Source organism: Pristis pectinata, chromosome 33 (genome assembly GCF_009764475.1).
Source record: "Pristis pectinata isolate sPriPec2 chromosome 33, sPriPec2.1.pri, whole genome shotgun sequence".
Taxonomy (NCBI): domain Eukaryota; kingdom Metazoa; phylum Chordata; class Chondrichthyes; order Rhinopristiformes; family Pristidae; genus Pristis; species Pristis pectinata.
Genome location: NC_067437.1, coordinates 18,049,204 through 18,076,460, shown reverse-complemented (window position 1 = coordinate 18,076,460; position 27,257 = coordinate 18,049,204). Strand labels below are relative to the sequence as shown.

The following is a 27,257-nucleotide window of genomic DNA, read 5'->3' as shown; positions in this document are numbered from 1 at the left end:
TTTTTTTCTTTTTATTTGTCTTTTTTCTGAAATTTTCTTCTTAGTTTGGTTTGTTATTTTACAATTTTTTACTGATTTGGGGATTCTTTTTCTTTTCTTTTATATACACAATAAATCTTTTACTTTCCTTTTATATTATATTCACTTACTAAGAGATCCTGAGATCTAAAGATTTTTTTATATTTTGTTATTCTTTATGATTATCTATGCCATGATTGTTCTCCTTATATCAGATGTACAATCATGAATGTTATATATGATTTGTATTAATTTGGAAACTAATAAAAAGAAAGAAAAGCATCTCCACAGACGCTGCTCGACCAGCTGAGTTCTCCCAGTCCTTTCAGTCTCCGCACCACCTCTGCCCGACCACAGGGGGCGCATGATTCCTCCCGCCGCACGCCGCACTTCACCCTCCCAGCCACAGAGGGCGCTGCGTCCCGCCCCAGCCTGCCGGCACTGCGCATGGGCGGCCGGTTCTCGCGAGAGCTGCTGCTGTGGGGGACGGGCGGTGTGCGGCAGCGCGGCTCCGGACCGGCGGCAGGTAGACGTGAGGCGGGGTTTGTGAACGGCCCTGCGGGGCCGGCGGCACCGACAGCGGGCAGCGGGCAGCGGCGGCGCAAAAATAAGATCGTTACTTCCCTCGTCAAGTGGCCACATCTCTCTCCTGTGGCACCTTTGGCTGGTGCTTGGCCTGTCAATCATCCATGGTCTGGCCCCGCCTTCCTCCTGATAGGCTGGCCGCTCACTGTCGGGATTCCGATTGGCTGATTGTTACGTAATCAGGGTAGAGCGTCTTAAAGGGACACCGTCCCCCCCCCCCCCCTCCCCTGGTCCTGATCTGCCCCATGGACCAAACGTCCCGCTGTCTCTGCCTCTGCTGCCCCGACAAGGTCAGCCCGTCGACTTCATGTCATTAAATACCTATCTTGCACCTAGTGACCCTCGTTCCATTTAGGAACAGCAGGAGGCCATTCAGCCCTTCAAGCTGGTCTAACCGGTGAGATCCAGACAGCACGGTTCCTGATGAGGATCCGAACCATTGACATGGAGATGTTCACTGGGATAACCAGCATCGTTAATGGTGACCCATTTCATTCACCAATGGCCTTCAGGGATTAAATCTGCCCTTCTTCCCCAACCTGGGCTCTACGTGACTCTGGACCCATCAATGTAGCTGAGTCTTAATCGGCTGCTCCATTCAGGGACAATTAGGGACGGACAACAGATGCTGGCATTGCCGGCAATGACCATGTCTCACAAACAAAGAAAGAAAAATGGGCTCAATTTTAAGTGGTTGAATTCTGCAATTCCCACCAACCTCCGCTGATTGATTTTGTGGGAGGGAGACGGTGAATTGTTCCAGATTTCCTCAGCTCTTATCCTGTCACCTCCTTTCTTGGGCTTTAATCTCATGATTGTGACTTGTTGTCCTGATATTTACTTAAAAATTGGGTCCCATGGTTCATTATCCATGCAGCAGTGCATAGTCACCCTCTCGCCACTCGATGGATACCTCACAGTCAAGATAGTGTTGTAGCTGGTGTACAGTATTGGTATTGGTTTATTATTATTACTTGTACCGAGGTACAGTGAAAAACGTGTTTTTCATACCGATGGTACAGGTCAATTCATTACGCAGTGCAGTTACATTGAGTTAGTACAGAGTGCATTGATGTAGTACAGGTAAAAACAGTAACAGTACAGAGTAAAGTGTCACAGCTACAGAGAAAGTGCAGTGCAATAAGGTGCAAGGTCACAACAAGGTAGATCGTGAGGTCATAGTCCATCTCATTGTATAAGGGAACTGTTCAATAGTGGGGTAGAAGCTGTCCTTAAGTCTGGTGGTATGTGCCCTCAGGCTCCTGTATCTTCTTCTCGATGGAAGAGGAGAGAAGAGAGAATGTCCCGGGTGGGTGGGGTCTTTGATTATGCTGGCTGCTTCGCCAAGACAACGAGAGGTAAAGACAGAGTCCAAGGAGTGGAGGCTGGTTTCCGTGACGCACTGAGCTGTGTCCACAACTCTCTGCAGCTTCTTGCGGTCCTGGGCAGAGCAGTACCAAGTGGTCACCCCATGTTAAAAGAAATCATGCAAAAGCGACTACTCTTCATAATTAAAGGTGGCACCTTAAACATCAGAACCCTTATGAAAAACCGCAACAGGAACCGTCCTGAATGTTCCTTTGCTACGATAGCCCGGGATATTAGACTGTCTGGCATTGACATTGTGAGTACAACTTGCTGCCACCTCCCGTTAGCACCTCCCCACCCACCCACCCATCAGGCACTCCCACCCCGACCAGTGGGAGAGTTTGCAGTTCCCACCTTGGCCTCCTCAGAATCCACAAAATTGGAGCGTAAGCAACTCACCCTCGATCCCGAGGAACTGACCGAGAACTGAGGTATGAGATTGAGAAGCAAGGTAGAGGAAATTGAGTTTACAACCATTTGAGACATCAATCAAATCCTGGAATCCTAAAGTAAGAAACTTACTGAATTATGTTATTTTACCTCCTTGCACTGAACATCCCTCCCCTTGGTCACACACTGGATCTGCTCCTCCTCTTCACCATTGCTGCCTGGGTTAGAGAGTATGCATTATGAGGAGAGACTAAGGGAGCTCGGGCTTTACTCTTTGGAGAGAAGGAGGATGAGAGGAGACATGATAGAGGTGTACAAAATATTAAGAGGAATAGATAGAGTAGACAGCCAGCACCTCTTTCCCAGGGCACCAATGCTCAATACAAGAGGGCATTGCTTTAAAGTAATGGGTGGGAAGTTCAAGGGAGATATCAGAAGAAGGCTTTTTACCCAGAGCGTGGTTGGGGCATGGAATGCGCTGCCTGAGGCAGTGGTGGAGGCAGGTACATTGGTCAAATTCAAGAGATTGCTAGATAAGCATATGGAGGAATTTAAAATAGAGGGATGTGGGGGAGGAAGGGGTTACGTAGTCTTAGGTGAGGTTTAAAGGTCGGCACAACATTGTGAGCCGAAGGGCCTGTATTGTGCTGTACTGTGCTATGATTCCCCACCAGTGCATGTGGTCAGTCTCTCAGTGCTTGCTGGATATGGCTGGCCAGCTTCTGTTCTCCAGTCTTCATCACTGATGGAACAGAGATGATGGTGTAGTGGTTCACTTATCAGACCGTTGATCCAATTCTGAGTTCGAATCCCACCATGAATTTGGGGAATTTAAAACTTAAGTGTTGAGGAATTTAAGTTTAAGTGATTAAGTCAATTGAGAAAAACTCATGTGTAAACAAACGCGCAGTGTTAGTATAATTAGTGCAGAAATCAGGGATTGTAGCTTCTTCCTGCTTTTGCCCAGACATCAATTGTCCAATATGGAGAGAGTTCCAAATTCCTACCATCTGTGTGCAGAGATATTCGCTTATTTCATTCCTGAAAGACCTGGCGCTAATTTTTAAATTCTTCCCATTATTGAAGCAAGTTTCACTCTATTTGCCCCACCAGTCAAATTGCCACTTAAATTCCTGGAAATATGAATCTGCAGCCAATCAGTCATCCTGCTCCACAGCTTCCAAACTCATCTGTGCAAAGGTATATTAGCACAGTGGTCAGCTTCAGACAGAATTCTCTGCCGCTCATCCAGAAGACAAATCCCACTATGGTAGTTTGGGAACTTAAAACCTCACAGGCAGTGGGGTTTGGACAAATCTATGTAGTGAAGGTGGAATGAGTGTTGGAATAGTCAGGTCTAAAGGCGTTAAAGGCAGGAATGAGAGTTTTGTGAGCAGGGGAAGAGTCAACAGTGTTATTGAAGGAGGAAGAGGGTGGTCTCGAAGTGAGATCAGGGTCAGATAGGGCATGGAGGTTGTTAGCAGTATGGATGTGATCTGGGAATAGTCCAGTCTTGCTCTCAGAGAGGGAACTATAGAACTACAGAAGAGAAGCAAATGAGGTAACTTTTTGTAAAATCTCACTTGTTTCTAAAGTGAACAGTTATCCTTGAGGGAGCTTGCCCTGAGCATTGCCCCTAGCCTCCCACAGTTAATGCTGGATCGTGCTTCTCCCCGACAGGACAGTACCTCGCCTTCAGCAGCCATGTCGGACTGGCGCGCACACTATCACAATGAGGATGAGGAGGATCAGGATGAGGCTGAGGAGAATGAAGGTACAGCAGCAGCCCATGTCACTGCACTCACACATGCCTCTTCAGTACAGCAGCCACCCAAGGGAACACACAGGGAACAGCTCTTATGTGCAGTACACACTAATCGATGATCAGAACCACCACCTGAAATGTGTTCACCAGCACCTAATGATTGTGATGTGTTCGTTCTTCTTTCAGAGGATGTTAAGTTCACAGGAAGGGACAGTTTAATCTTCCTCATTGATGCCTCGGAAAGCATGTTTGAAGTGAACAGTGAAACAGAAATTTCACCGTTTGACATGACTATTCAGGTAAGAAGAATGCTTGTTATACTGTCTGCCCCTTGCAACTGCCGTTGTTTAACTCTGACAGATATAGAACCACGAATCCAAAAGCTGTGAGCTGAGGTGGGAGGAATAGGAAGTTAGTTTTTGTGTAGCCTACTGGGTAGCTGTAGCATTTCCTGAGTAAACCATCCCAATGTGTGTCTCAAGTGAACCATTGGTGCAACAGTGCACACACTGCGAAGGATGGCTGGGCACTGTGGGCAGGCATCAGAGCAGCAACACAGCCTTTCTGTAATAAGATCCAGTGATCCACAGCAAGCAAAGCAGGGTCACGTGTCACGTCCTGTGCCTATGACTTGATACCTTGGTCAAGTAATGGGTGCAATTTCAGCTGCTCTGCTGACGTCTCAAACAGATAAATCACTGAAGTGTGTAGCAAGGTGAGGATAATTTAATGTGTTACGGTAAGGTATTAAAAGTAGGATGCGCTCCAGGGAGCCAGCGTCCCGAAGGTGCATTGGATTGGTTGGTTAACTGGCCACTGTAAATTGTGTAGGTGAGTGGATGAATAGGGAGGAAAATGGAGAGAATAAAATGGGATTAGTTTTGGTTTAGAGTAAATAAGTGATTGATGGTCGGCACGGACTCAGTGGGCCGAAGAGCCTGATTCCTTGCTGGATAAGATCAGAACGCTGGGACCTGAACCTAAACGGAAGGAGGTTTGTGTCACAGAATCATAGAAGGTACAGCACAATACAGGCCCTTCGGCCCACCATGTTGTGCCGACCTTTAAACCTCGCCTAAGACTATCTAACCCCTTCCTCCCACATATTCCTTTATTTTAAATTCCTCCATATGCTTATCTAGCAATCTCTTGAATTTGACCAATGTACCTGCCTCCACCACCGCCCCAGGCAGCACATTCCATGCTCTAACCACTCTGGTAAAAAAACCTCCCTCTGATATCGCCCTTGAAATTCCCACCCATTACTTTAAAGCCAGGTCTGAGCAATATAAGTCTTGCATTGAATCACCTCAGATCCATTGTAATTCAGTCTGGCTGGCCCATTGATGCGGCATTTGGCGGGGGGTCCAATCTCACTTGGGAGGCAGTTGCACGGTGCGGGGATTTCACACCAATACTGTGAGGCTGTGAGCGTATGTTGTTGGAATTGAGTGACGGATCCCGCTGTGCAATACCTGACCGGGGAAGTATTAGAACAGAAAATGCTTCATCCTTTCATCTTGATAGGCACAGAACATCAATAACAGGAAAGCTGGACCAACCAAAGTGGTCATTGGCTCTGATGGATCTTCTGTTCACAGATCGCTCTTCCGAAGCGGTATTTGTAGCAAAATGGTTATGTTACTTGACCATTAACCCAAAAGTCTGGACTCATCCATAATCTGTGTTCCAATCCCACTAGGGAAGCTGAGAAATTTAAATTTGTTTGATTATGTTGATCTGGTATTTAAAAAAATGGCTGTAGTAACCATGAAACAGCTGGAGTCTCATAAAATCCACCAGTTCATAATGTCATCAGCGAGCCTGGCCTGTGTGTGACTCCAGACCGGCTGCTTTTGATTTAAGTGGCTCAGTGAGCCAGAGCTGAAGGGAGGAAAGGGATGGTCGAGAAATGTTGGCCTTTCCTGCGACATCAGGTCCCAGAACAGAAATAACATTTCTTTGGTGTAACAGTTGGACAGATCTACATCAGTGAAGGTGCGTTTAGTTGAAGGGCACTGTGTCTTTAAATAGTTTAATGCCAATTAAGCTTGTCGTACATGTTCTTGAAGGAGCTGGTTGGTCATGACTTCGTTCCCACTTGCTATGACACAGCTGATACATGACAACACTGGAGGATTAACAGGAATGCACACATCTGCAAATATGTCCCTAAAGTCCATCCATCTAGGTAACTGATGCAAAATAATTTTAAAATAAAGAATGGATCTTATGAAGATGTTTGAGCTAAGCAGCTGGTGTTCTCACAAGAGGCAGTCAGTCACCCTTTAACTTCCTGAGACCCAGTTCAGAATTAGAGCATGTAGCCTTGAAAAGAGCAGCACCCACAGCAGAGTGATGCTTTCTGTGGTGCATGAGCCAGCACAAGGCAGCGGGACCTCTGTCCTGAGAAAGCTGCTGGACTAAGTTAGACAGGATCAGGACATGTTATTTTCACTCAGTGGAGGAATCCAGATCAAGGAGGAATAACCTTGAAATCAGATCTAGGCAAACCAGGGGTGATGACAGACAAGGGAATAAATCCAGACCCCTCTCCCCAGATGGGTGTTGGGGCTGGGAGTCATTTGAAAATTTCAAAGCAGAGGTTGATGGATTTTTGTGAGACCATCGATGGAACAAAAGGCGGGTAGAAGTCAAGGTACAGATCAGGCGTACTGTTATGGTAAGGTGGAACAGGCTGGAGGGGATGAACAGCCTCTTCCCATTCCTACCAAGCTCCGCTCTCGGGGGCATTTTCTTGCACATCTTACAGTCCAACATTGGACAGTTCATTCTGAGAGTTGCCGCAGACACCAGAAGTGATCCACTTGCACATCCAGGCCCTCTCCCGAAGCACTAAAGGTGCTGAATGGTTTAGTTGATTGGCGGTGGCTCTGTTGATGATTGATTTGACCCTGTCTGCCTGCAGTGTGTTCACAAGGTTTACACCAGTAAAATCATCAGCAGTGACCGTGACCTCCTGGCTGTCGTCTTCTTCGGGACTCAAAAGCACAAGAACTCCGTTGACTTCAAGCATGTTTATGTTCTCCATGACCTGGACTCTCCAGGTACGTCCATCTGTCAGATCTATGTGAGTCTGTTTAAACCCAGGTATGGGTTTTGCCTTGCTGTGTAAATCAGTGCAAGGCAAGATCCCACAAACAGGACTGCAATAACAACCAAGAAGTCTGCTTCATGATGTTGGTTGACGATAGAAGGCTACATTGGCTATAATATGATTTGGGATGTCCTTAATTAATGCAGTTGTTTTAAATTTGCTTTGCACAGGTGGCATTTACCACTCCCTCTATTTCCTTCATCCACATTTAGCCAATTCACTGTTGAAAGTTAGTGCAGTTTCTGCCTCAACCATAACACTTGTACCTGCTCACAACGTCCCGTGTGAAGACCTTTCTCTGCCCGCTTTAATCTTGTTTCAGCAGCTCCTCCTTCAGTACCTGTTGTCTGCTGGGCGTACTCTGCTTCTGTCACCCCATCCCTTCCTTTTAAAAAATTAACCATCGGATCATTATATCATCTCTGGTACTTTGGAAAAATAGAATATTTTCAAGTTACTATATTTGTATTTCCTCGTCAGATTAATAAATAATACCATCTGCAGTGAAGAAATATTTATTTATAACATCCTGCTATTGCATGTATATGTCATATATTTCATATTTGGCAGAAAATACTCTCAATCTGTTACCAAGGCTTTATCTAAATTATAGAGCAAACTTTACAAATGGGAATGAATTGTGGACAAAATTTCAGAGAAGTACTTTTATTAATCAAGATAATTTGCAAAAGTCGATTGGCATGTTTGGTTCTAAGGTTTAGGTTAGGCTTTATGCTTAAACTGCATATCTTTACTATTTTTCAGATATTTAACTCATGCCATTCAAATTGTGGAATATTTAACCAGTTATTTTTCCCAATATATATCTTTTGGCACCCTGCAGTTCATTGCTCCAGTCCAGGGCATGATTGGTTTGCTTCGCAGGGTCTAGGACTGGGTGGGAAGACAACAAGGCCTGAAATCAAAGGCTGAGAGGGAAGGACTGAGACCCTGGACTTGGTCCAGAGCAGCTGAGAGGTGCATCAGAGACCCCGGAGATCGGAGCAGATGCAATAATCCAGCCCAGTGCAGTAGAAACCTGATTGTAGAATCCGCAATTCCTGCATGTTGGTGGGCCCTTATCTATTGTGTATCGGTAATGATCCAATTTTGTGCACAAACTGACTGCAAAACAATCCTTGTCAAACTTGCTAATGACACAATTTTATAATCAAGCTTCATATCAATAATTAAGCTCTGTATTTGCGGAGTGGAAATTACCTGTGTGTGATTTCTTTTAACATGGACTGGCTGTTGTGTGCTACCTACCAGGTGGTGGTGATGAGGAGAGCCAACACGACTGGACATTAGTCTCTGCTGCATGGATATTGACACTTACACATAGATGGGCACACATGTAGACACCTCTCAGTACCAAGGTCACCATGGTCCCAGCAGTCAAGCTGCATTGAGTAGGTAATGTTTGCTGATGCACATATTATGAGACAATGCTCCAAACCATTGTCAACTCATTCACTGAGGCAGATGAGAGGATGAGCCTGGCGCTCAACATTGACAAGACCGAGGTGGTCCACCAGCCTGCCCCTACTGTTGGGTGTGACCTCTGACAAGGACCCTGGAGAACATGGACTACATCCCATAACTCCGGAGCCACCTCTCAGAGAAGTTCACCAGTACCTTCATCGTGCTCGTACACACTTTGGCCGCCTGAGGGGCAGGGTGATTGAAGATGAAGATCTCAAACCTGGCAGAAAACTCATGGCCAATCGGGCAGCAGTGATCTCTGCCATCCTACGCACTTCTGAGACTTGGATATCGCATACCAGGTACCTCCAAGCACTGGAAAGGTACCACCAAAATCCTCCAAATACACTGGCAGGGTAAGTGGGCCAATCTCAGTGTCCTTTCCCAGGCCAACATCCTCAGCACTGAGGGCCTAGTTACACACAGCTGGCTTTGTTGAGCAAGCCATGTTGTTTGCGTGACTCCCAAAGCTCTGTAATGGGAAGGCATTACCAGGTGGACTGGGAAAAATTCAAGGATGTTCTCAAAACCTCCTCAGAAAAAAATACAACATCTCCAAATGAGTCCTGGGAATCCTAGACTGATGACTACCCAGAGTGGAGTAGGAGCATTGTGGCTGACATGGAGAACCTGTGTCCATGTATTGGGAGCGTGACAAAACCTCGTGTAAACTGTGGAAAGATTGCACCACCTGATCATCCCACCAAGCACCTCCTGCCCTAACTCTGGGAAAATCTGTGAGCTCTACTTTGGTGCCTTACCTCAGAACCCACAGACTGCAGTGGAAATGTCACCCTCAATCCTAAGTGACTGTCTACAAAGAGCAAGAGTAGCTTGGTAAAATATGCAACCATTTTGTATGAAAATTAGGCCAGTGAACCGTGATGTTTAATGCTGTAGTTGCTTCCTCTAGCCAGGAGACGGTGCGTGGAGCAAGTTCTGGAGTCTTCAGGAGACACGACAGACTGTAGATGCTGGAATCTAGAGTAACACACAATCTGGTGAGTCAAGTGGCATCTCTGGGAGGAAAGGAATTGTCGACATTGCCCACAGATGCTGCTCGACCCGCTGAGTTCCTCCAGCAGGTTATTTGTTGCTCCTGGAGTCTTTATTTCAACTCCCCAACTGTCTTGTATTTTTATAAATAAGTAACCTGTTTTCAGTACTGTGGACCATTTTGTGGTGTCAAATTCCAGACTGATGTTACAAAGAATCTGTCTCTCTGGACACAGGTGCTAAGCGAGTGCTGGAACTGGACAGGTATCAAGGGGAGAAGGGTTACAAGCTCTTCAAGGAGGACTTGGGCCACAGCTGGGACGGCTCTTTGGGTGACGCGCTGTGGGTCTGTTCCAATCTCTTCAGTGACATCAGACTCAAGCTGAGCCACAAGCGCATCATGTTGTTCACTAACAATGACAACCCTCATGCCAACGACAGCTCCAAAGCACGCATGGCCAGAACCAAGGCCAACGATCTCCGAGAGACAGGTGGGTGGGCGAGCGTTACTGGGAACCATTGTCGGATGGGGCTGAGTGAATGATGTCCATGTGACACTGTTTCTCGACTACTGCAACAGTAACACCGCACAGTTACACAGTGAGGCACACTGCACAGTATTACACAGCTTGAGTCACAGAGTCATACAGCACGGACACAGGCCAATTCATCCATGCCCACCCTTGTGCCCACCAAGTTGGTCCCATTCTGTTTGACCCATATCCCTCTAAACCCCTCCTATCCAAATGTTCTTTGAATGCTGCTATTGTGCCTGCCTCAGCCACTTCCTCTGGCAGCTCATTCCATAGACCCACCATCCTCTGTGTGAAGAAGTTGCCCCTCAGGTCCCTTTTAAATCTTTCCCCTCTCACCATAAGCCTACGCCCTCTAGTTTTTAGTTCCCCTTCCCCATTATTTATACAGTTTTACTTAGTTAAATACCTTAACGCACTTTAAGACAGTGTTATGAAAGAAATTATGTTACTGAGTCACAGAAAGAAGTATTAGAACTCTTGCCCAGAATTTTGCTGAAGAGTTGGATTTAATAATGACTAGAGGGAGAGAGAGATGAGAGAGGGTATTCCAGAGCTTCACGATCAAGTTTATTGTCATGGCCATATATACCCAGGGTATAAATGCCATGAAAATTAGCTTTTAGCAGCACAGTACATTACAGACATAAGTTAACATTAGCTTAAATTAACATAAACTATACCTAACTTACACTAATGTCATTATGTTTATTTTGTTGTGCAAGTTGAGAGAGGGAAAAAGTCTGAGGTAGAATTGGGGTTTTTCAGGTCGGTTCAGGAACCTGACGGCAGTGGGGAAGAAGCTGTTGTTGAACCCTGAGGTGTGGTTCTTCAGGCTCCTGTACCTCCTGCCCGATGATCAATGTCGCCTTCCTGAGACATTGGATGTCCTCGATGATGGGGAGAGCTGTACCCATGATGGAACTGGCTGTCTTAAAAATGATTAATAAAAAAATTTAGTCGAATATGGGAGAGCGCTCTGCATCAATGACACTGAGATGATTGGTGGTTCTGTCACCACTGAACTCCAGCTCAGTGATTTCTCTCCACACGAGGGGAATGTCATTGAGTTGTACAGCCTTCAGCCCACCGAGTCTGTACCTGCCATCAGCCACCCATACACACTGATCCATTTTATTCTTCCCACATTCCCATTGACTCTCACCACTCCCTGTAGCCTCTTGTGTTCCTGTGCATTGGAGTTTCCCTACCTGGCCGTGATTCAACCAGTCAGAATGCTTGGAGGCTAGGCAGCTGAAAGTAGGGCCATCAGCAGTGGACCAGAGAAAATTGGGGTTGCTCTGGAAAGTACAGACCCCAGAGGGTTGTAGAGGCTGAACGAGCTTACAGAATTAGGGAGGGATGAGGGTTTGAAGCTATTTGAGCAGATTGATAAACCCAGACAGTATCCCATCCCTGGAGGAGGAACTTCAGCTAAGGTTCTCCTCACTGCTTCAACTGCCTTGCTTCACAGAGGAAACTGATTCTGAAGGTGTTTGACACGCTGGCCTTCATCAGTCAGGGCACTGAGTACAGGAGTTGGGATGTCATGTACAAGTCATTGGTGAGACGACACTTGGAGTACTTTGTGCAGTTCTAGTCACCCAGCTATAGGAAGGATGTGATTAAGCTGGAAAGGCTGCAGAGAAGATTCACGAGGATGTTGCCGGGACTGGAGGGCTTGAGTTATAAGGAGAAACCAGGTAGGCTGGGAATTTTTTCCCTGGAATGAAGGAGGCTGAAGGGTGACCTTCTGGACGTTTATAAAATCATGAGGGGCGTAGGTAAGGTGAACGGTTACATTCTTTTTGCCAGGGTAGGGGAGTCTAAAACTAGAGGGCATAGGTTTAAGGTGAGAGGGGAAGGATCTAATGGGAACCTGAGGGGCAACTATTTCATACAGAGGGTGGTGGGTATATGGAATGAGTTGCCAGAGGAAGTGGTAGAGTTACAATATTTGAAGGATATTTAGACAAGTACACAGATAAGAAATGTTTAGATGGTTATGGGCCAAATGCTGGCAAATGGGACTAGCTTGGATAGACAATTTTGCCATCATGGACAAGTTGGGCCGAAGGGCCTGTGTCCGTGCTCTATGACTCTAGGAAGAATGGTCCCTCAGGGCCATCCATGGAGTGGTTCCCCAGCAGGGGTCGTTTGCCCGTGACAGGAAAGAAAAGTCCGGCTGGTCCATCAGGTCCGTCCTGTGGCTGGAGTACTGCATCTAAACTTTTCCCTCTGTGTATCATGTAGAGAGTGTGGATTTATAGCTCAGGTTACCGTCAAAGATTCATTCGGATATACTGAGAAAGATGGACAGGAATTTCCTTCCTTCCTACCCCCTCTCCACAACAGACAGGAGCATTTCCAGCTGTGCATTGAGCAGTGGCCTATACAGGAGCTGCAACACCCCGTGAACGAAAACAAACGCACGTTCACTCAGTGCAGTAAGGTTCAAGCAGGACAGCGGTGCGGCGGGTAGTGCTGCTGCCTCACAGCTCCAGTGACTTGGGTTTGATCCTGACCTCTGATGCTGTCTGTGTGGAGTTTGCATGTTCTCCAGATATTCGGGTTTCCTCCCACATCACAATGCGGGTTGTAGGCTAATTGGGTGCCGTAAATTATCCCTAGGGTGTAGGTGAGTGGTAGAAGAATCATAAGGGTTGTTGATGGGCACGTGAGAGAGAGTAATCTGAGAATAATCTGGGAGGAGATGGGGAGCAACAGTTGAGTTTTTTCCCCATTACGTATACGTATATATATGGCCTGTTGTGAATGGATTATCTTTGCCTGTGTTTAGGTATCATCCTAGACCTAATGCATCTGTGGAAGTCTGGTGGGTTTGATATCTCTCTCTTCTACCGTGACATTGTGAGCCTGTCGGAGGATGAAGATGTGGGCATGCAGCTCAAGGAATCGGCCAAATTGGATGATCTGCTTCGGAAAGTCTGGGCCAAGGACTACAAGAAAAGAGTGGTCTCCAGGTCAGCCATTACAGGATTAACATCTCCTGGTTCCTAAAGCATCTGCAGTCCCTGATACATTTCCTGCTTCTGGTGAACCCTGTCAGACTTGTTTATGGGCTCAATGGTACCATGAGATCCTGTGATCCATTAGATTGCTCTCAGGAGACAAGATCATAACAGCTGTTGTTCGACAAAGGAATGGATCCCAGTAGATTAGAATTTTAAAAACTTGCACTTTACGGATCCTCATCCTGCCTGAGGAGGAACAGGCAGTTTCTCTATTCTCGTGACGTGGGGCATTAAAACATCAGCACATGCCCATGGGGTTTAGTCACCAGTTGTGGATTCTGTGTACTTCCAGACAGAACCATGGCAAGCTTCACGTGCATTGGATTACATGGAAAGTTGGCGCCGCTGGCAGCTGTTTTCCACACTGAGACGAGGGGCCATTTCTGGTTTTGGTGGTAAATTGGGGGATGAAATGTTGTTCAGGGGACTAAGAGAGCTTGAAAATCAAAAACCTGCAGACTGAAATAAAAACAAAATCAGCAAACAATCTGCTGGAGGAACTCAGCAGGTCAAGCAACATCTGTGGGAGGAAAGGAATTGTTAACATTTCAACCCTGCAGGGTTTTGACCCAAAACGTCGACGATTCCTTTCCCCCCACAGATGCTGCCTGACCCGCTGAGCTCCTCCAGCGGTTTGTTTGTTGCTCCAGATTCCAGCATCTGCCGTTTCTTGTGTCTCTAAAAATGGAAAATGCTGGAAACTCTTAGCAGTTCAGACAGCATCTGCGGAGAGAGAAACACAGTTAGTGTTTCAGATAGTAGACCCTTCGGCAGAACCGGGAGAGAAAAACCAAGTGAGTTTTAAGTTGCAGAGGGGGATGGATAGGACAAAGGGAATGTCTCTGACAGTGTGAGACCAGAGTTGGTGCGATGATCCTGTTTCTGTCTCCACAGATGCTGCCTGACCTGCTGAGTGTTTTCTGTTTTAACTAAGAACACTTCCCTGTTCTTTTTCCAGGGTGGCATGGGATCTTTCACAGCCATCTGAACAGGGAGCTGGGGCTCTCAGTCTAACCTCTCTTTACTAAGCTGTCACTATTTTCAGCCTATTAACATGAGGCACGGCGTGCCCGCTTTCCCCCCAGCGTCCTGTACCCTCCCTCTGACGGTTGCTGAACGCGGCTGGAGCCATGTCCGCCCCTGACGTGTGCTGTTTTTGCCCAGGATGAACCTGAACCTGGGAGGAGGTGTGGAGCTCTCGGTCGGTGTGTACAACCTCATCCACAGTGCCAGGAGACCCGCTGCAATCCGCCTCTACCGAGAAACCAACGAGCCCGTCAAAATCAAAACCCGCTGGTTCAACGGGGAGACTGGCAGCCTTCTGTTGCCCAGTGACACCAAAAAGGCCCAGGTAATGAACCTTCACTTTCTTTTTACACACAGGAGGCCTTTCGGCCCAAAGGCACCATGCTGGCTCCAAGCAGAGCAATCCCTTCAGTCCCATTCCCCCTTTCCCTGTTCCCTGGCACCTTATTCTCTCTCACATGCCCATCGAATGCCCTTTGATTCTTTTACCATGTGCCTACACTCGGGGTAATTAACAGCAGCTAATTAACCTACCAAGCTGCATGTCCTGGAGATGTGGGAGGAAGCCAGAGCATCTGCAGGAGTCTCACACAGTCCTAAAGTCTGGATTTCCCCCTCTAAACCCTTTGTCCTCCTTTAAGGTGTAGGATTAAAACCTACACCGTCAGCCTGCCCTAACGTTGTCTTATGTAGCTCATCAAATGTTGTTGCTGAGACTTCGTTGGGACATGTGGTAAACTCTGCAAGTGTCTGTGTAACTTCACGGAGACTGAAGCCTGTGCTTTTGGAAACCAGGTGTATGGGCAGCGACAGATTGTGTTGGAGAAGGAAGAAACAGAGGAGCTGAGGAGGTTTGATAATCCCAGCTTGGTTCTCATTGGCTTCAAGCCACTGTCTCTGCTGAAGAAGCACCACCACATCCGGCCCTCGCAGTTCATTTATCCTGAGGAGGAGCTCATAGCAGGTAACTCGCACCTCCAGTTACATCACCGGTGTAGGGAGGGGTCAGCCCCGCCCAGTGTGGTTGAATCTGATCCTACAACCTACCCAGGGACTGCACCAGCAATAACTGGCCTGGAAATGTCGTCGTGTGGTGCTGTTTATCCTGAGCTACGCAATTGAAAGTATCTCTTTTCCCAGAGTGGAACAAAACTGTTTCCATGTTGTTTTGTGTCACTCTGGGAGTTGGGATTGATGCTTCCTCAGTGTAAGCTACATTTGTGGGGCGCGATTTCCACATCCGGCTTCGCGCCAGGTGACAGAATCCCCATGTGTTGGTTTAGTATTGTCACTTGTACCGAGGTACAGTCAAAAACTTGTCTTGCATACTGATCGTACAGGTCAATTCATTACACAGTGCAGTTACATTGAGTTAGTACAGAGTGCATTGAGGTAGTACAGGTAAAAGCAATAACAGAGTACAGAGTAAAGTGTCACAGCTACAGAGAAAGTGCAGTGCAATAAGGTGCAAAGTCACAACAAGGTAGATCGTGAAGTCAGAGTCCATCTCATTTTCAGAGCTTTCTGAGTCCTGCTGTCCTGGGAGGGCCTGTTCATCCGGCACTCCCAGGACAACAAGCTTTATTAACACCAGTCTGGTGTGGGGCCCCACTAAAGGAGCCCCCCTCGCCTGCCTTCAATGCTTTGAGACCCACCTCCCACCATCCAGCAATCTCCCCCTTCACCTCTCCCAGACCCCAACCCCCACCTCCCCTCACACCCCGCCCCTCCCCGCCCCAAGTCACTTCGTTCGAGGATCCACCATCTCCCTGATCAGGCCAATCCCCACCAAGGCTGATTGAGCCAATCACTGGCCTCCTCTCTCGGACACCTGACCTCAGTCCTCAGCACCGTACTTTGGCTGATGAAAGGTTGGCTGGGCTAGGTTGGCAATCCCTGGAGTTTCTAAAGTGAGAGGGCCTTTGAGTGAACTGTACAAGATCCTGAGGGGTTTTGACAGGGTAAATGTGGAGAGGATGATTCCACTTGTGGGAGAACCTAGAACTGGGAGTTGTTGTTTAAAAATAAGATGTGCGGATTTGTCTCTTTGGAGCTCCCTTCCTCAAAAGGCAGTCTGAGTATTTTGAAGGCCATGGGTAGATGCACACTCTAAACAAAGGAGTGAAATGTTATTGAGGATGGGCAAGAATGTGGAATTGCTGTTCTAGTCAGATCAGCCATTAAATGTTGGGGCAGGTTGGAGGGGCCGAGTGGCTGTCTCCTGCTTTGTTTGCATGTTTCCTTCGGGCTGCTGATTGTAGCTGCAGCTCCGGGGCTGAGAATTGTTAGTGCGCTAAAACTAAAACAAAAAACGCTGGAAATACTCAGCAGGTCAGGCTGCTTCTGAGGGAAGAGAAACAGAGTCAATGTTTCAGTTCGGAGACGCTGAACTGAAAAGGAGACAAAAGCAGCTGTTAAAGTTAGTGCACTGCTGCACTGACCATCCCATACAAGATTTGAGTACACTCGAATCTCTGAGCACTCAGGACTTTGAGACCTATTGCCCTGGTTAAACTTGAAGTAAGAGCTGTTACCCCTCTGCTGGTCCTCACCACCGGCTGTCCTGGGTCCTAGTGCCCAGCTTTCATAACTCTGACATTTGTCTGTGCTCACGTCCCCAACAGGAAGCACTACTCTGTTCCGCGCATTGCTGACCAAGTGCCTGGAGAGGAATGTGTGCATCATATGTCGGTACACACCCCGGAGGAACACCCCGCCCCGATTTGTGGCAATGGTCCCACAAGAGGAGCAGCTGGACAGTCAGGGAATGCAGACCATGCCTTCAGGTCGGTGACTCTGCGTCTGCTTACTGACAGTTTGATACCAGTTTCCTCACCCCACTTCCACCTTCACTAAAGGATGTGCCCTCACTGATGGTACGTTGTACGACTTTGCAGGCATCACACAAATCCCGAGCAGACCCAACAAGTGCACATCTGCACATAGTACGCATGTGCGTGCGTGCACGCGCACACACGCACGCACACACGCGTGCACACGCACGCGCGCACATACGCACGCACACGCACGCGCGTGCACACACGCACACACACGCACGCGCGCACACACGCATGCGCACGCACACGCACACAAATATGCATAATAAGCAATTGTAACACCAAAGAGCCATGTTGAAAGAGCTGAGATACAGCTGACAACATGACCCAAGGGGTGCATCTTGAAAGATGGAAACTTGAGAACTTGTTGAGTGTGGGATCTGTGCAAAGGGGCGCACCCTCCCCCCCAATGCTGGTTCATTGGAAGTTTAAGTATTTAACATCTTATACAACACATTGTGCTCAGTTCTGGTCGCCTCACTACAGGAAAGATGTGGAAGCCATAGAGAGGGTGCAGAGGAGATTTACAAGGCTGCTGCCTGGAATGCGGAGCATGCCTTATGAAAGCAGGCTGAGGGAACTCGGCCTTTTCTCCTTGGAGAGATGGAGGATGAGGGGGGACCTGATAGAGGTGTATAAGATGATGAGAGGTATTGATTGGGTGGATAGTCAGAAGCTTTTCCCCAGGGCTGAATTGGTGGCCACAAGAGGACATAGGTTTAAGGTGCTGGGGAGCAGATATAGAGGAGATGTCAGAGGTAAGTTTTTTTACTCAGAGAGTGGTGAGTGCGCGGAATGGGCTGCCGGCAACGGTGGTGGAGGCGGATACGATAGGGTCTTTCAAGAGACTGTTGGATAGGTACATGGAGCTGAATAAAATAGAGGGCTGTGGGTAAGCCTAGTAATTTCTAGGATAGGGACATGTTCGGCACAGCTTTATGGGCCGAAGGGCCTGAATTGTGCTGTAGTTTTTCTATGTTTCTACATGAACAGGTCCTTTGACCCAACTTGTCCATGCCAATCAAGAGCTACCTGAGCTGGTCCCATTTGCCTGTGTTTGGCCCATATCCCTCTAAACCTTTCCTATCCATGTACCTGTCCAAATGTCTCTTGAACACTGTAATGTACCCACCACTACCGCTCCCTCTGGCAGCTCGTTCCACTTACCCACCACCCTCTGTGTGAAAAACTTGTCCCTCAGATCCCCTTTAAATCTTTCTCCTCTCGCCTTAAACCTATGGCCTCTAGTTCTGGTCTCCCCTCCCCTGGGAAAAGACTCTGACCGTCCACCTTATCTACACCCCTTATGATTTTATAAATCTCTATAATGTCACCCCTCAGCCTCCTACACTCCAGAGAAAAAAGTCCTAGCCTATTCAGCCTCTCCTTATAACGCAAACCCTCCAGTCCCGGTATCGTCCATGTAAATCTTCTCTGCACCCTTTCCTGCTTAATGACATCCTTCCTATAGCTGGGTGACCAGAACTGCACCCAGTACTCCCAAGTGTGGTGTCACCAATGACTTCTACAGCTGTAACATGTAACAGTCCCAACTCCTGTACTCAGCGCCCTGACCGATGAAGGCAAACATGCCAAATGGCATGTCAACAGCTTTGCTAAAGTCCATGTAGACAACATCTACCGCCCTGCTATGGTCAAGCCTCTTGGTGACCTCTGCAATAAACTCCGTCAAGTTTGTGAGACGTGATTTCCCAAGCACCAAGCCACGCTGACTATCCCTGATCCGTCCTTGCTCTGGGCTTCAGACTCTCACACTGTCCACTCTGGTTTACAACTGTGGATAGAAAGGCTTGCATTGATAAAATACCGTTCACAACCCAAGGGGCAACCCCAAATGCTTTACCCCCAATAATATGCTTTAATTTTGAGCTCCAAATGTTGAAGTAATGTAGTCAATATGACAGCCAGTTTGCACTAACGAAGGTCTCTCAAACAACCGTGTGGTAGTGAGGGGAGTACCTGTTTGTTCAGTGATGTTGGCTTAGGAATAAATATTGGCCAGATCACTGGAGAGGATTCTTCAGAATGGTGCCCTGGCCCTTTATATTTGCCTCTGTGGTGACATCTAATGTAGTGCCTCTGCTGTCGATGCCCCCACCCATTAGCAGTGGAGGTTTCTGTAGTAGAGGCACTCGGCTTCGTGTCTCATTCAAAACGTGCTCAGGTACCTGAGGGCACCTGCCATCTCAAGGGCTGTAACTCCCCTCCCCACCCACGAAGGACAGTGGTTTAAAAGAAGACTGTAGCTGGGGACGTTGTTGCTGGTGCGCGGTCAGGTCCCACCTTTGACCATATTTCTGTGGGACTGTTGACATTTATTCCAAGGGTCAAATGAGCAAATCACATGCAGCCCACACCCTGTGAATGTCAGTAAAACCTTCGTGTCAATAAAACCTCTCCGTTGTCCTCCTTAGGATTCCACCTGATCTTCTTGCCATTTGCAGATGACATCAGGAAGATCAGTTTTACAGGGAAGGTAGTGGCTGATCGAGATCAGATCGAGAAGATGAAAAGAGTGGTGCAGAAACTCAAGTTCAAGTACAGGTCAGTGGCAGGTTTAGAAAATATTTTGGTAGCGCAGCTGTGTATGTGGCTTTTGCGTCCTCGGGCAGTTTTGTGCTCTGGATCCTTCCTACCTGGAACAGGAGGCTGAACCTGCAGAGCTAACACTGACCAACAGCTTGCAGTTATGTGGCTCATTTAACGTTGTATGGTGTTGCAAGGCACTTGATGCAAAGTTGTGGATGGAGGTATTAGGACGGGTGAGTGAAGGATTAGTTAAGGGGATGAATGTATCTCGAAGGAGATGAGTCGGTCAGGAGGGAGCTCCAGAGTTTAAGACCCAGGGTGAGAGTGGTGCAGTGGTGAGAGTGGTGAGAGTGCTGCAGTGGTGAGAGATGCACTGGAGCTCTCTCACTGTTCAAATTGCACACGAGTGCGCTGGTGGTCTGTTGGCTGTTGGTGGCAGTGATCCATAATTCACACTGCTCAGGTAAAGGTTTGCTGTCCGCTTGCTCAGCCTGTTGTATTTTGATGTAGGATTTGCCTGTCATAATATTAAAGGCAAAGACGTGGTCCGTGTGTTGCCCTGTGTTGGTTCTGATCAACCACATGAGGCAGGAAGGAATTCTCCACCTTGTCTTTTCCCTTATTAAGAATATAAGACACAGGAGTAGGCCATTCAGCCCCTCACACCTGCTCCACCATTCAATAAGCTCATGTCTGCTCCGTTACCTCACGGTCACTCTCAGTCTCAGCACCTCAGCCTCTCCAGTGGAGAATTCCAAAGGTTTCCCACTCTGTGGGTGAAGACGTCTTTCTCAATTCAGTCCCAAGTAGCTGCCCTCTTGTTTGGAGATGGTGACCCTGGCTCTAGACACCCCAGCCGGGGGAAGCGACCTCTCTACATCCACCCTGCTGAGCTCTGCCAGAATTTTATACACTTCCATGAGATCACTACTTGTCGTTCTTAATCCAGGAGGGTTAAGGCCGTATCCGTGTAATCTCTCCTGACATGAGAAACCTCTGTCCCAGGAATTAATCTAGATTCCTTAAGTATTCTTGTTTTTCCAGGATGTTGGTTGAGGGTTAGGTATTGGTCAGAAAACCAGGGAGAGCTCAGCCAGTCTTGATTCATCGACCCGAGAGGGTAGGTGGTGGTGCACTACCTGCTGTGCTGTGTTGGAGTGTCCACTAGAGTTCCAATCAAGGTCTTCAACCCAACACCTCTTATCCAGGTGTTTGAGTGCCACAGCTGACCCCACGGTGCTCTTCCCTTCACCTACTGACCATCATGGATCCATCACCCACAACCTGAAATGGAGCCCATTTTGTCTGTAGGATCTTTCTGTGTGCAAAGTGCTTCCTGTTGCTGACAATGGGAGCAGTGTCACACAAGAGGGAAAGAAAAGACCTTCCTCCTGAGTCGGTGTGATAAATGTCAGTGATTATACCGGGTCATTCCAGTTATGTGGAGGGACCTTCACTCTGCCGCTGCCTGATTGATGTCACAACCTGACACCACCTTGTGCTGCTCCAAGGTGCCAAACCTGGACCATACCACACACAATGTGTACTACAAAACCAGGCAAGGCAAACAGGAGACGTCCATCCCTCCAGCAGCATCTCATTATAGACTGGTGACGGTTTCTGTTCTGACTGCAGGCCCGACAGCTTCGAGAACCCTGTGATTCAGAAGCACTTCCGCAATCTGGAGGCACTGGCCCTCGATCTGAAGGAACCGGAAGAAATGGAGGACCTGACACGTGAGTTGTGGAGCTCCCAGTGGGAAGAGGGGTACGGGGCACTGCTGGCGCAGACCGGGGAGTCCTGGATCCCATTAGTCTGGGTGAGGGTTAGTGTTGGCTGGATTAACTCTTCGGCCCATCAGCCACTATACTAGCTCCTGACAGATCTTCCTGTTGGAAGGCCTACGTATCTGAGTAGTGGGTGGGTTTGGTTCCAGCTGTGATGCTCTGTGTGGGTAAGTAGATGCTGCCACACAAGCTGAGCTTGTGGCAAATTTACATACGGGTAAGGTGCTAAAAATCTGTCAGTCCCAAGAGCAGATTGATGTCTCTCCTTGTACTGTGTAACAGACAATCGTGTGTTATCCATTCCCCCCCCCCCCCCCTTGTTTGTTAGTTCAATGACCCTCCATCATGGGAGGGCCTCCTGTCTAGTGAATAACCTGGCACCATCATGTGGACCAGTGTCCGTCTCACCCAGGACAGAGTGGGTTGGGGCAGTTGTTCTCTGCTCAGCAATGTGCACTGTGTATAATTGGAACAAACTTCATCTGTTTCCCTTCCAGTGGCAAAGAATGATGTGATAGATGGGAGGATCGAGCAATTGGCTGAGGAGTTCACAAGCCTGGTCTATCCTCCTGACTACAACCCGGATGCCAAGGGCCCGCAGAAGAGGAAGCTAGGTGAGCCCTCAGGGAATGAAATATTCTGGGAATGAAGGATTTTAGATTAATGAGTATTACGGATACGTAATATGTAATGAAATAGGGGAATGTCTATTAATGGTGATTAAGCATAGATATGCTATGATATAGTGGAATATCTATTAATGAGGATTAAACATAGAGAATATGTATTATTAGTAGGATAATGTTTATTGTTTATGTGGATCAAGTGTGGTATGTACGATGGGGAAATATCTTGTGATAGTTTTTTTTAATCAAAGTATATGTGGATGATTATGTATGGGGATTAATCATAGTATGTTTAACCGGTTGACTTAAAAACGCAAGGGATTTGCGTTGTTAGGTTTCTCAGGAGGTAGTTTAATGTAAAATCTTGGCTTTGGGAGCCAAGGATGGGAGTTTATCCCTCTTCTTCCTGAGATATTGTTCTGGGAGGGGTTTTCACCTTCGGTCTTCGGTTTACAAAACCGACGCCTTAGTAATCTGGGCTACCAGGACAGTTTTAAAGTTTGAGTATTTTGTTTTCTCATCAGCCAGCAATAGGCAATAGGATGAGAAACAGTGAGAAATAAGTGATTGTCCATCCCTGGGGGTTAGAATGGGAACACACACACACACACACACACACGCATGCACGCACACAGCTGGTCAACACAACTGCCCTTCACTACATGGGCGTTGCCGGACAGGTAACAGCTGAAGTGCGGCCATTCTTACAGCATGAGAAATGTGACGGCCAACCTGTGCACAGCAAGATCCCACCAGCACCGGATACTGACCAGCGGTGTTAGATGAAGGGTCGTTATCAGCCCACAGCCCTGCTTCTCTTCAGACTGATTCCTTGGGATCCTCAGTCCATCTGACAGAAGAGTTAGGGCCTGGGTTACCGTCACATCTGTCGGATAAAGATTTAAAGGGGATCTGAGGGGCACCTTTTCCACACGGACAGTGGTGGGTATGTGGAACGGGACTAGCTCAGGTAGCCAGTTTGGTCGGCATGAACGAGTTGGGCCGAAGGGCCTGTCTCCACACTGTATAACTCTGTACGTACACATGAACATATGAACTGTGTGCAGGAGTAGACCACTCGGCCCTTCGAGTTTGCTGCATCGCTCAATAACCACGTTCCACCTCCGTCAGCGCAGCACACCTTCAGTGTCGCACTGGCCAGCCAGAGTTCCAGCCCTGCAGCGGGACAAGCCTGTGGTCCTGTGACCCAGGCTGTTGTGCAACACTCAAAAGTGTTGGAACTAACTTGTAGATACTACCGATGGTGGGAGGGATGTGCCCGTGATGTATTGGGCTGAGTCCACTGCTCTCTGCAGCTTCTTACATTCCTGTGCATTTGAATTGCTGTACCAGACCGCGATACAACCAGACAAGATACTTCCAACAGTAAATCTGTAGAAGTAGAAGGAATGATATTCCTTCTGAATCGGCATGGGGTGTGGGAGCGGGATGGCTGTGTTAATGGAGACACAAGAAAGACTGAAGACACTGGAAATCTGGAGAAACACACAAAACACTGGAGGAACTCAGCAGGTCAGGCAGCATCTATGGAGGGAAATGAACAGTCGACGTTTCAGGTCAAGAGGGTCTCGGCTGGTGTGTGGCTGTGTTAATGGCTGTGTTCCTAATGCAGGGAACGTGACTCAGATGCCTCCATTGCACTATGAAAATTTATAATTCATTGAAAGTGGGGAAGAGAAAGCAGGAAAACTGTTGGATTATCCTGAGAACCCGGCTGGTTGCTCATTGGGTGAAATCTCCCACTCCTGTGCCAGCGTGGGTGCAGGGTTTCCCCATGGGTCCCGGTTTCCGGCATTGGCAGGACCTCAGCCAGCAACCTCTTCTGACCTTCCGTCCTGCGGCAGGCTGCCCCTGTGCCGGATCGATGGGCTGCACGAGGAGTTTGTTGGAGCAGCGTGATCTTGTTCGGGTTTTCAAGCTGTCAGGGTTGGAACTGCACCCATCAAGCCTGCAGTGGGAGACCCCAGTCACACACACAGCAACACCCGCCTCAAACGCAAGGGAGAACAGGCAGCATCTGAACATCAGACAAAGCTGCAGATGCTGGAAATCTAAAATAAAAACTGGAAACACTCAGCAGGTCAGGCAGTGTCTGTGGAGAGAGAAACAGAGTTAATGTTTCAGGCCTGAGACCCTTCGTCAGAAATTGACTGACAGGAAAGGTGGCTGGAGCTTACTACTTAGTGGGTTTCAATATTTTTAAATGTTATTTAGTATTTTTTAGTAAGTTAAAAATAAATGATATTTTTAATGTTTTTTGACAGGTTCCAGCATTATTCACTGTTTGTACTTGTCAAAGACCTTCACAAAAATTGACAGTTTTCACAGCTGGGGTAAGGCCTCGCCAGCTGTCAGTGCTGTTCTGTGGGTGCAGCTGGCTGCCTGCACTGAGACTGCCCCAAACACCGCCCTGTTCCAGACCCCCCACAGAGTGACTGTACCCGGAGACACTCCTGAGGGTCCAGTGTAGCCCAAGGGCAGGCAGCCAGGGTTTTGGGGCAACAGTGGATCTGCCCCAATGTCCTGAAGGCAACCTGCTGTTCTTACCTGGTCTGCTATAGATATGGCTCCCGTCACACAGCCCTGAAGTGGGCTGGCAAATAGTTGCATCAGAACCATTGTCAGGGCTGCAGGTGCCCGCCTTACCTGTGTCGCCCACGTCCCGCCGGTTGTTTTAATGTTTATTAAAAGTGGGCAGAATTGTCTTGGATGTGGTATTGGTATTGGTTTGTTATTGTCACTTGTACCGAGGTACAGTGAAAAGCTTGTCTTACAAACCGATTGTACAGGTCAATTCATTACACAGTTACGTTGTGCAGTTACATTGAGTTAGTACAGAGTGCATTGATGTAATACAGGTAAAAGTAATAACAGTACAGAGTAAAGTGTTACAGCTACAGAGAAAGTGCAGTGCAATAAGGTGCAAGGTCACAACAAGGTAGATCGTGAGGTCATAGTCCATCTCATTGTATAAGGGAACTGTTCAATAGTCTTATCACGGTGGGGTAGAAGCTGTCCTTAAGTCTGGTGGTACGTGCCCTCAGGCTCCTGTATTTCCTACCTGATGGAAGGGGAGAGACGAGAGAATGTCCCAGGTGGGTGGGGTCTTTGATTATGCTGGCTGCTTCACCAAGACAACGAGAGGTAAAGACAGAGTCCAAGGAGTGGAGGCTGGTGTCTGTAATGCGCTGGGCTGTGTTCACAACTCTCTGCAGTTTCTTGCGGTCCTGGGCAGAACAGTTGCCGTACCAAGCTGTGATACAGTCACATAGTGGTGTTTCTGTTAGCCCAGTATTCAAGGGGAGGGCAGAGCTTCTGCATCAATTGTCTGCAGCATAAGGGTTTGAAACTTAAAATATTCCATACAGGGTGGATGCAGGGAGGGTATTCCCCCTGGTTGAGGAGTCTACAACCAAGTGTCACAGTCTCAGAACAAAAGATCAGCCACGTGGGGTTGAGAGGAGAAGAAATGTCTTGATCCAGAGGGTGATGAATATTGGAACCATCTCCCCCAAGGCTGTGGAGGCTTGGACACTTGAGTTAATTCAACTTAAAGATGCAGGGCTGTCTGGTGATCAAGGGAGATGGGGATTGTGCTGGGAAATGGAGGTGAGGTAGGAGATCGGTACGCAGGGGGATGTCCTAGTCCTGCTCCTAATCCTCATGCAGCAAACAACCTGCTGGAGGGACTCAGCGGGTCGAGCAGCATCTGTGGGGGGAAAGGAACCGTCGATGTTTTGGGTCAAAAACCTGCATCAGGTCCTGGTTCTTGTTCCTGAAGCGTCACCAGTTCCTTTCCCCAACAGACGCTGCTCAACCCACTGAATTCCTCCAGCAGATTGGCTGTTGCTTCAAACTCCGGCATCTGCCGTCTTGTGTGTCTCCTGACCCTCACGTCCTGTTAACCTCTGTGTTTTCTGTGATCAGACGAGTCGGCCGGTAGGGCAGAGAAGAAGGCAAAGGTGGAGGTGCTGGTGGGGGAGGACGAGATCAGGCAGCACCTGCGGAGTGGGACCCTGGGTAAGCTGACGGTGCCCATGCTGAAGGAGGTCTGCAAGCAGTACGGTCTGAAGGGCAGCAAGAAGCAGGAGCTGCTGGACGCCATCACCAGCTACTTCTCCAAGCACTGAGAGCCGAGGCACTCACCACCCAGGCTTGTCGGAGCAGCACACAGAGGGCTGGACGAATACGCACTGACCCACAGATCCACTAACCTGGAGCCCAGGCTCCACTGCTTGCTGCTGGCAGAGCTTCATTCCAGGCTATTTTTGTACTATTTTTGACAAGATTATTTTAGAGTTTGTTTTGTATAATCACCTGTAACCAACAGCGAATAAAACCCTCTATTTAGGAAGTCGTTTTGCCCTTGGGTAGGGAAATCCTTGGATGGTTTACAACGTTCCATATTAACTGGGATTAGACACTGTACGGTCAATACAATGAACTTCGGCTGTCTTTGGAACTGCCAGCGTGGGGTGTGCATGATTCTAGTCATAGGCCATACGTTTGCAGTGCATTTGAAGGTGCTTGTGGCTCCATAGCACCGTGGGACCCAGATCTAGGTGGAGCTGTCCTGTTTGGCAAAACCCTGTGCTGTGGCAAAGAACCTAAAGCTGAATAAGGGTAGTGATGAGGGGTTGTGGTCCGGCTTGGGTGGGCTGTTCTGGCAGCTACAGTGAAGGAAAAACAAAGACTGCAGATGCTGGAAATCTGAAACAAAATGCTGGAGAAACTTAGCAGGTCAGGCAGCGTCTGTGGAGAGAGAAACAGTCAGTGTTTCAGGTGAAGGGCCTTTCATCAGAACTGGGAAAGGGAGAGAAACTAATTCGCCTAGGTAGCAGCAAAGTGGGTGAAACCAAGGGAGTTTGCCTGGGAGAGCGGAGACGTGCGGCAGGTCGGATCAGAGTTCGCTGCTCTGGCTGTGTAGTTTGCTGCTGACGTGGCCCGGGCGGACCGTACCCAGGGAGGGACAGCATGGTAGTTGCAAATGGCTCTTACTTTCTGTTTGGTTTCTCCAATGTAGAGGAGGCCAGAATGTGATCACCAAAGGCAGTAACTGGAAGTCCTGCGAGGGAATTGCTGCTTCACCCGGGCAGCATGTTTGGGTCCCTGGAGGT

General features: G+C 48.1%; 1 protein-coding gene across 2 annotated transcripts; it reads left to right on the top strand.

The window, feature by feature from the left end:
* The first annotated feature begins 480 nt into the window (after nucleotides 1-480).
* On the top strand, nucleotides 481-26,494 carry xrcc6 (X-ray repair complementing defective repair in Chinese hamster cells 6). Of its 2 annotated transcripts, none has more exons than XM_052043420.1 (13): nucleotides 481-544; nucleotides 4,042-4,135; nucleotides 4,313-4,425; nucleotides 7,056-7,194; nucleotides 9,962-10,216; nucleotides 13,059-13,242; nucleotides 14,458-14,644; nucleotides 15,115-15,283; nucleotides 16,944-17,105; nucleotides 19,592-19,721; nucleotides 21,342-21,442; nucleotides 21,991-22,107; nucleotides 26,068-26,494. In XM_052043420.1, exons 2-13 carry the CDS (start codon nucleotides 4,066-4,068, stop codon nucleotides 26,268-26,270), a joined length of 1,830 nt encoding a protein of 609 aa, XP_051899380.1. In that variant the 5' UTR covers nucleotides 481-544; nucleotides 4,042-4,065; the 3' UTR covers nucleotides 26,271-26,494. The 2 variants fall into 2 exon arrangements, with proteins under 2 accessions (XP_051899380.1, XP_051899381.1); XM_052043421.1 differs by lacking the exon at nucleotides 481-544 and adding an exon at nucleotides 2,457-2,480.
* The last annotated feature ends 763 nt before the right edge of the window (nucleotides 26,495-27,257 follow it).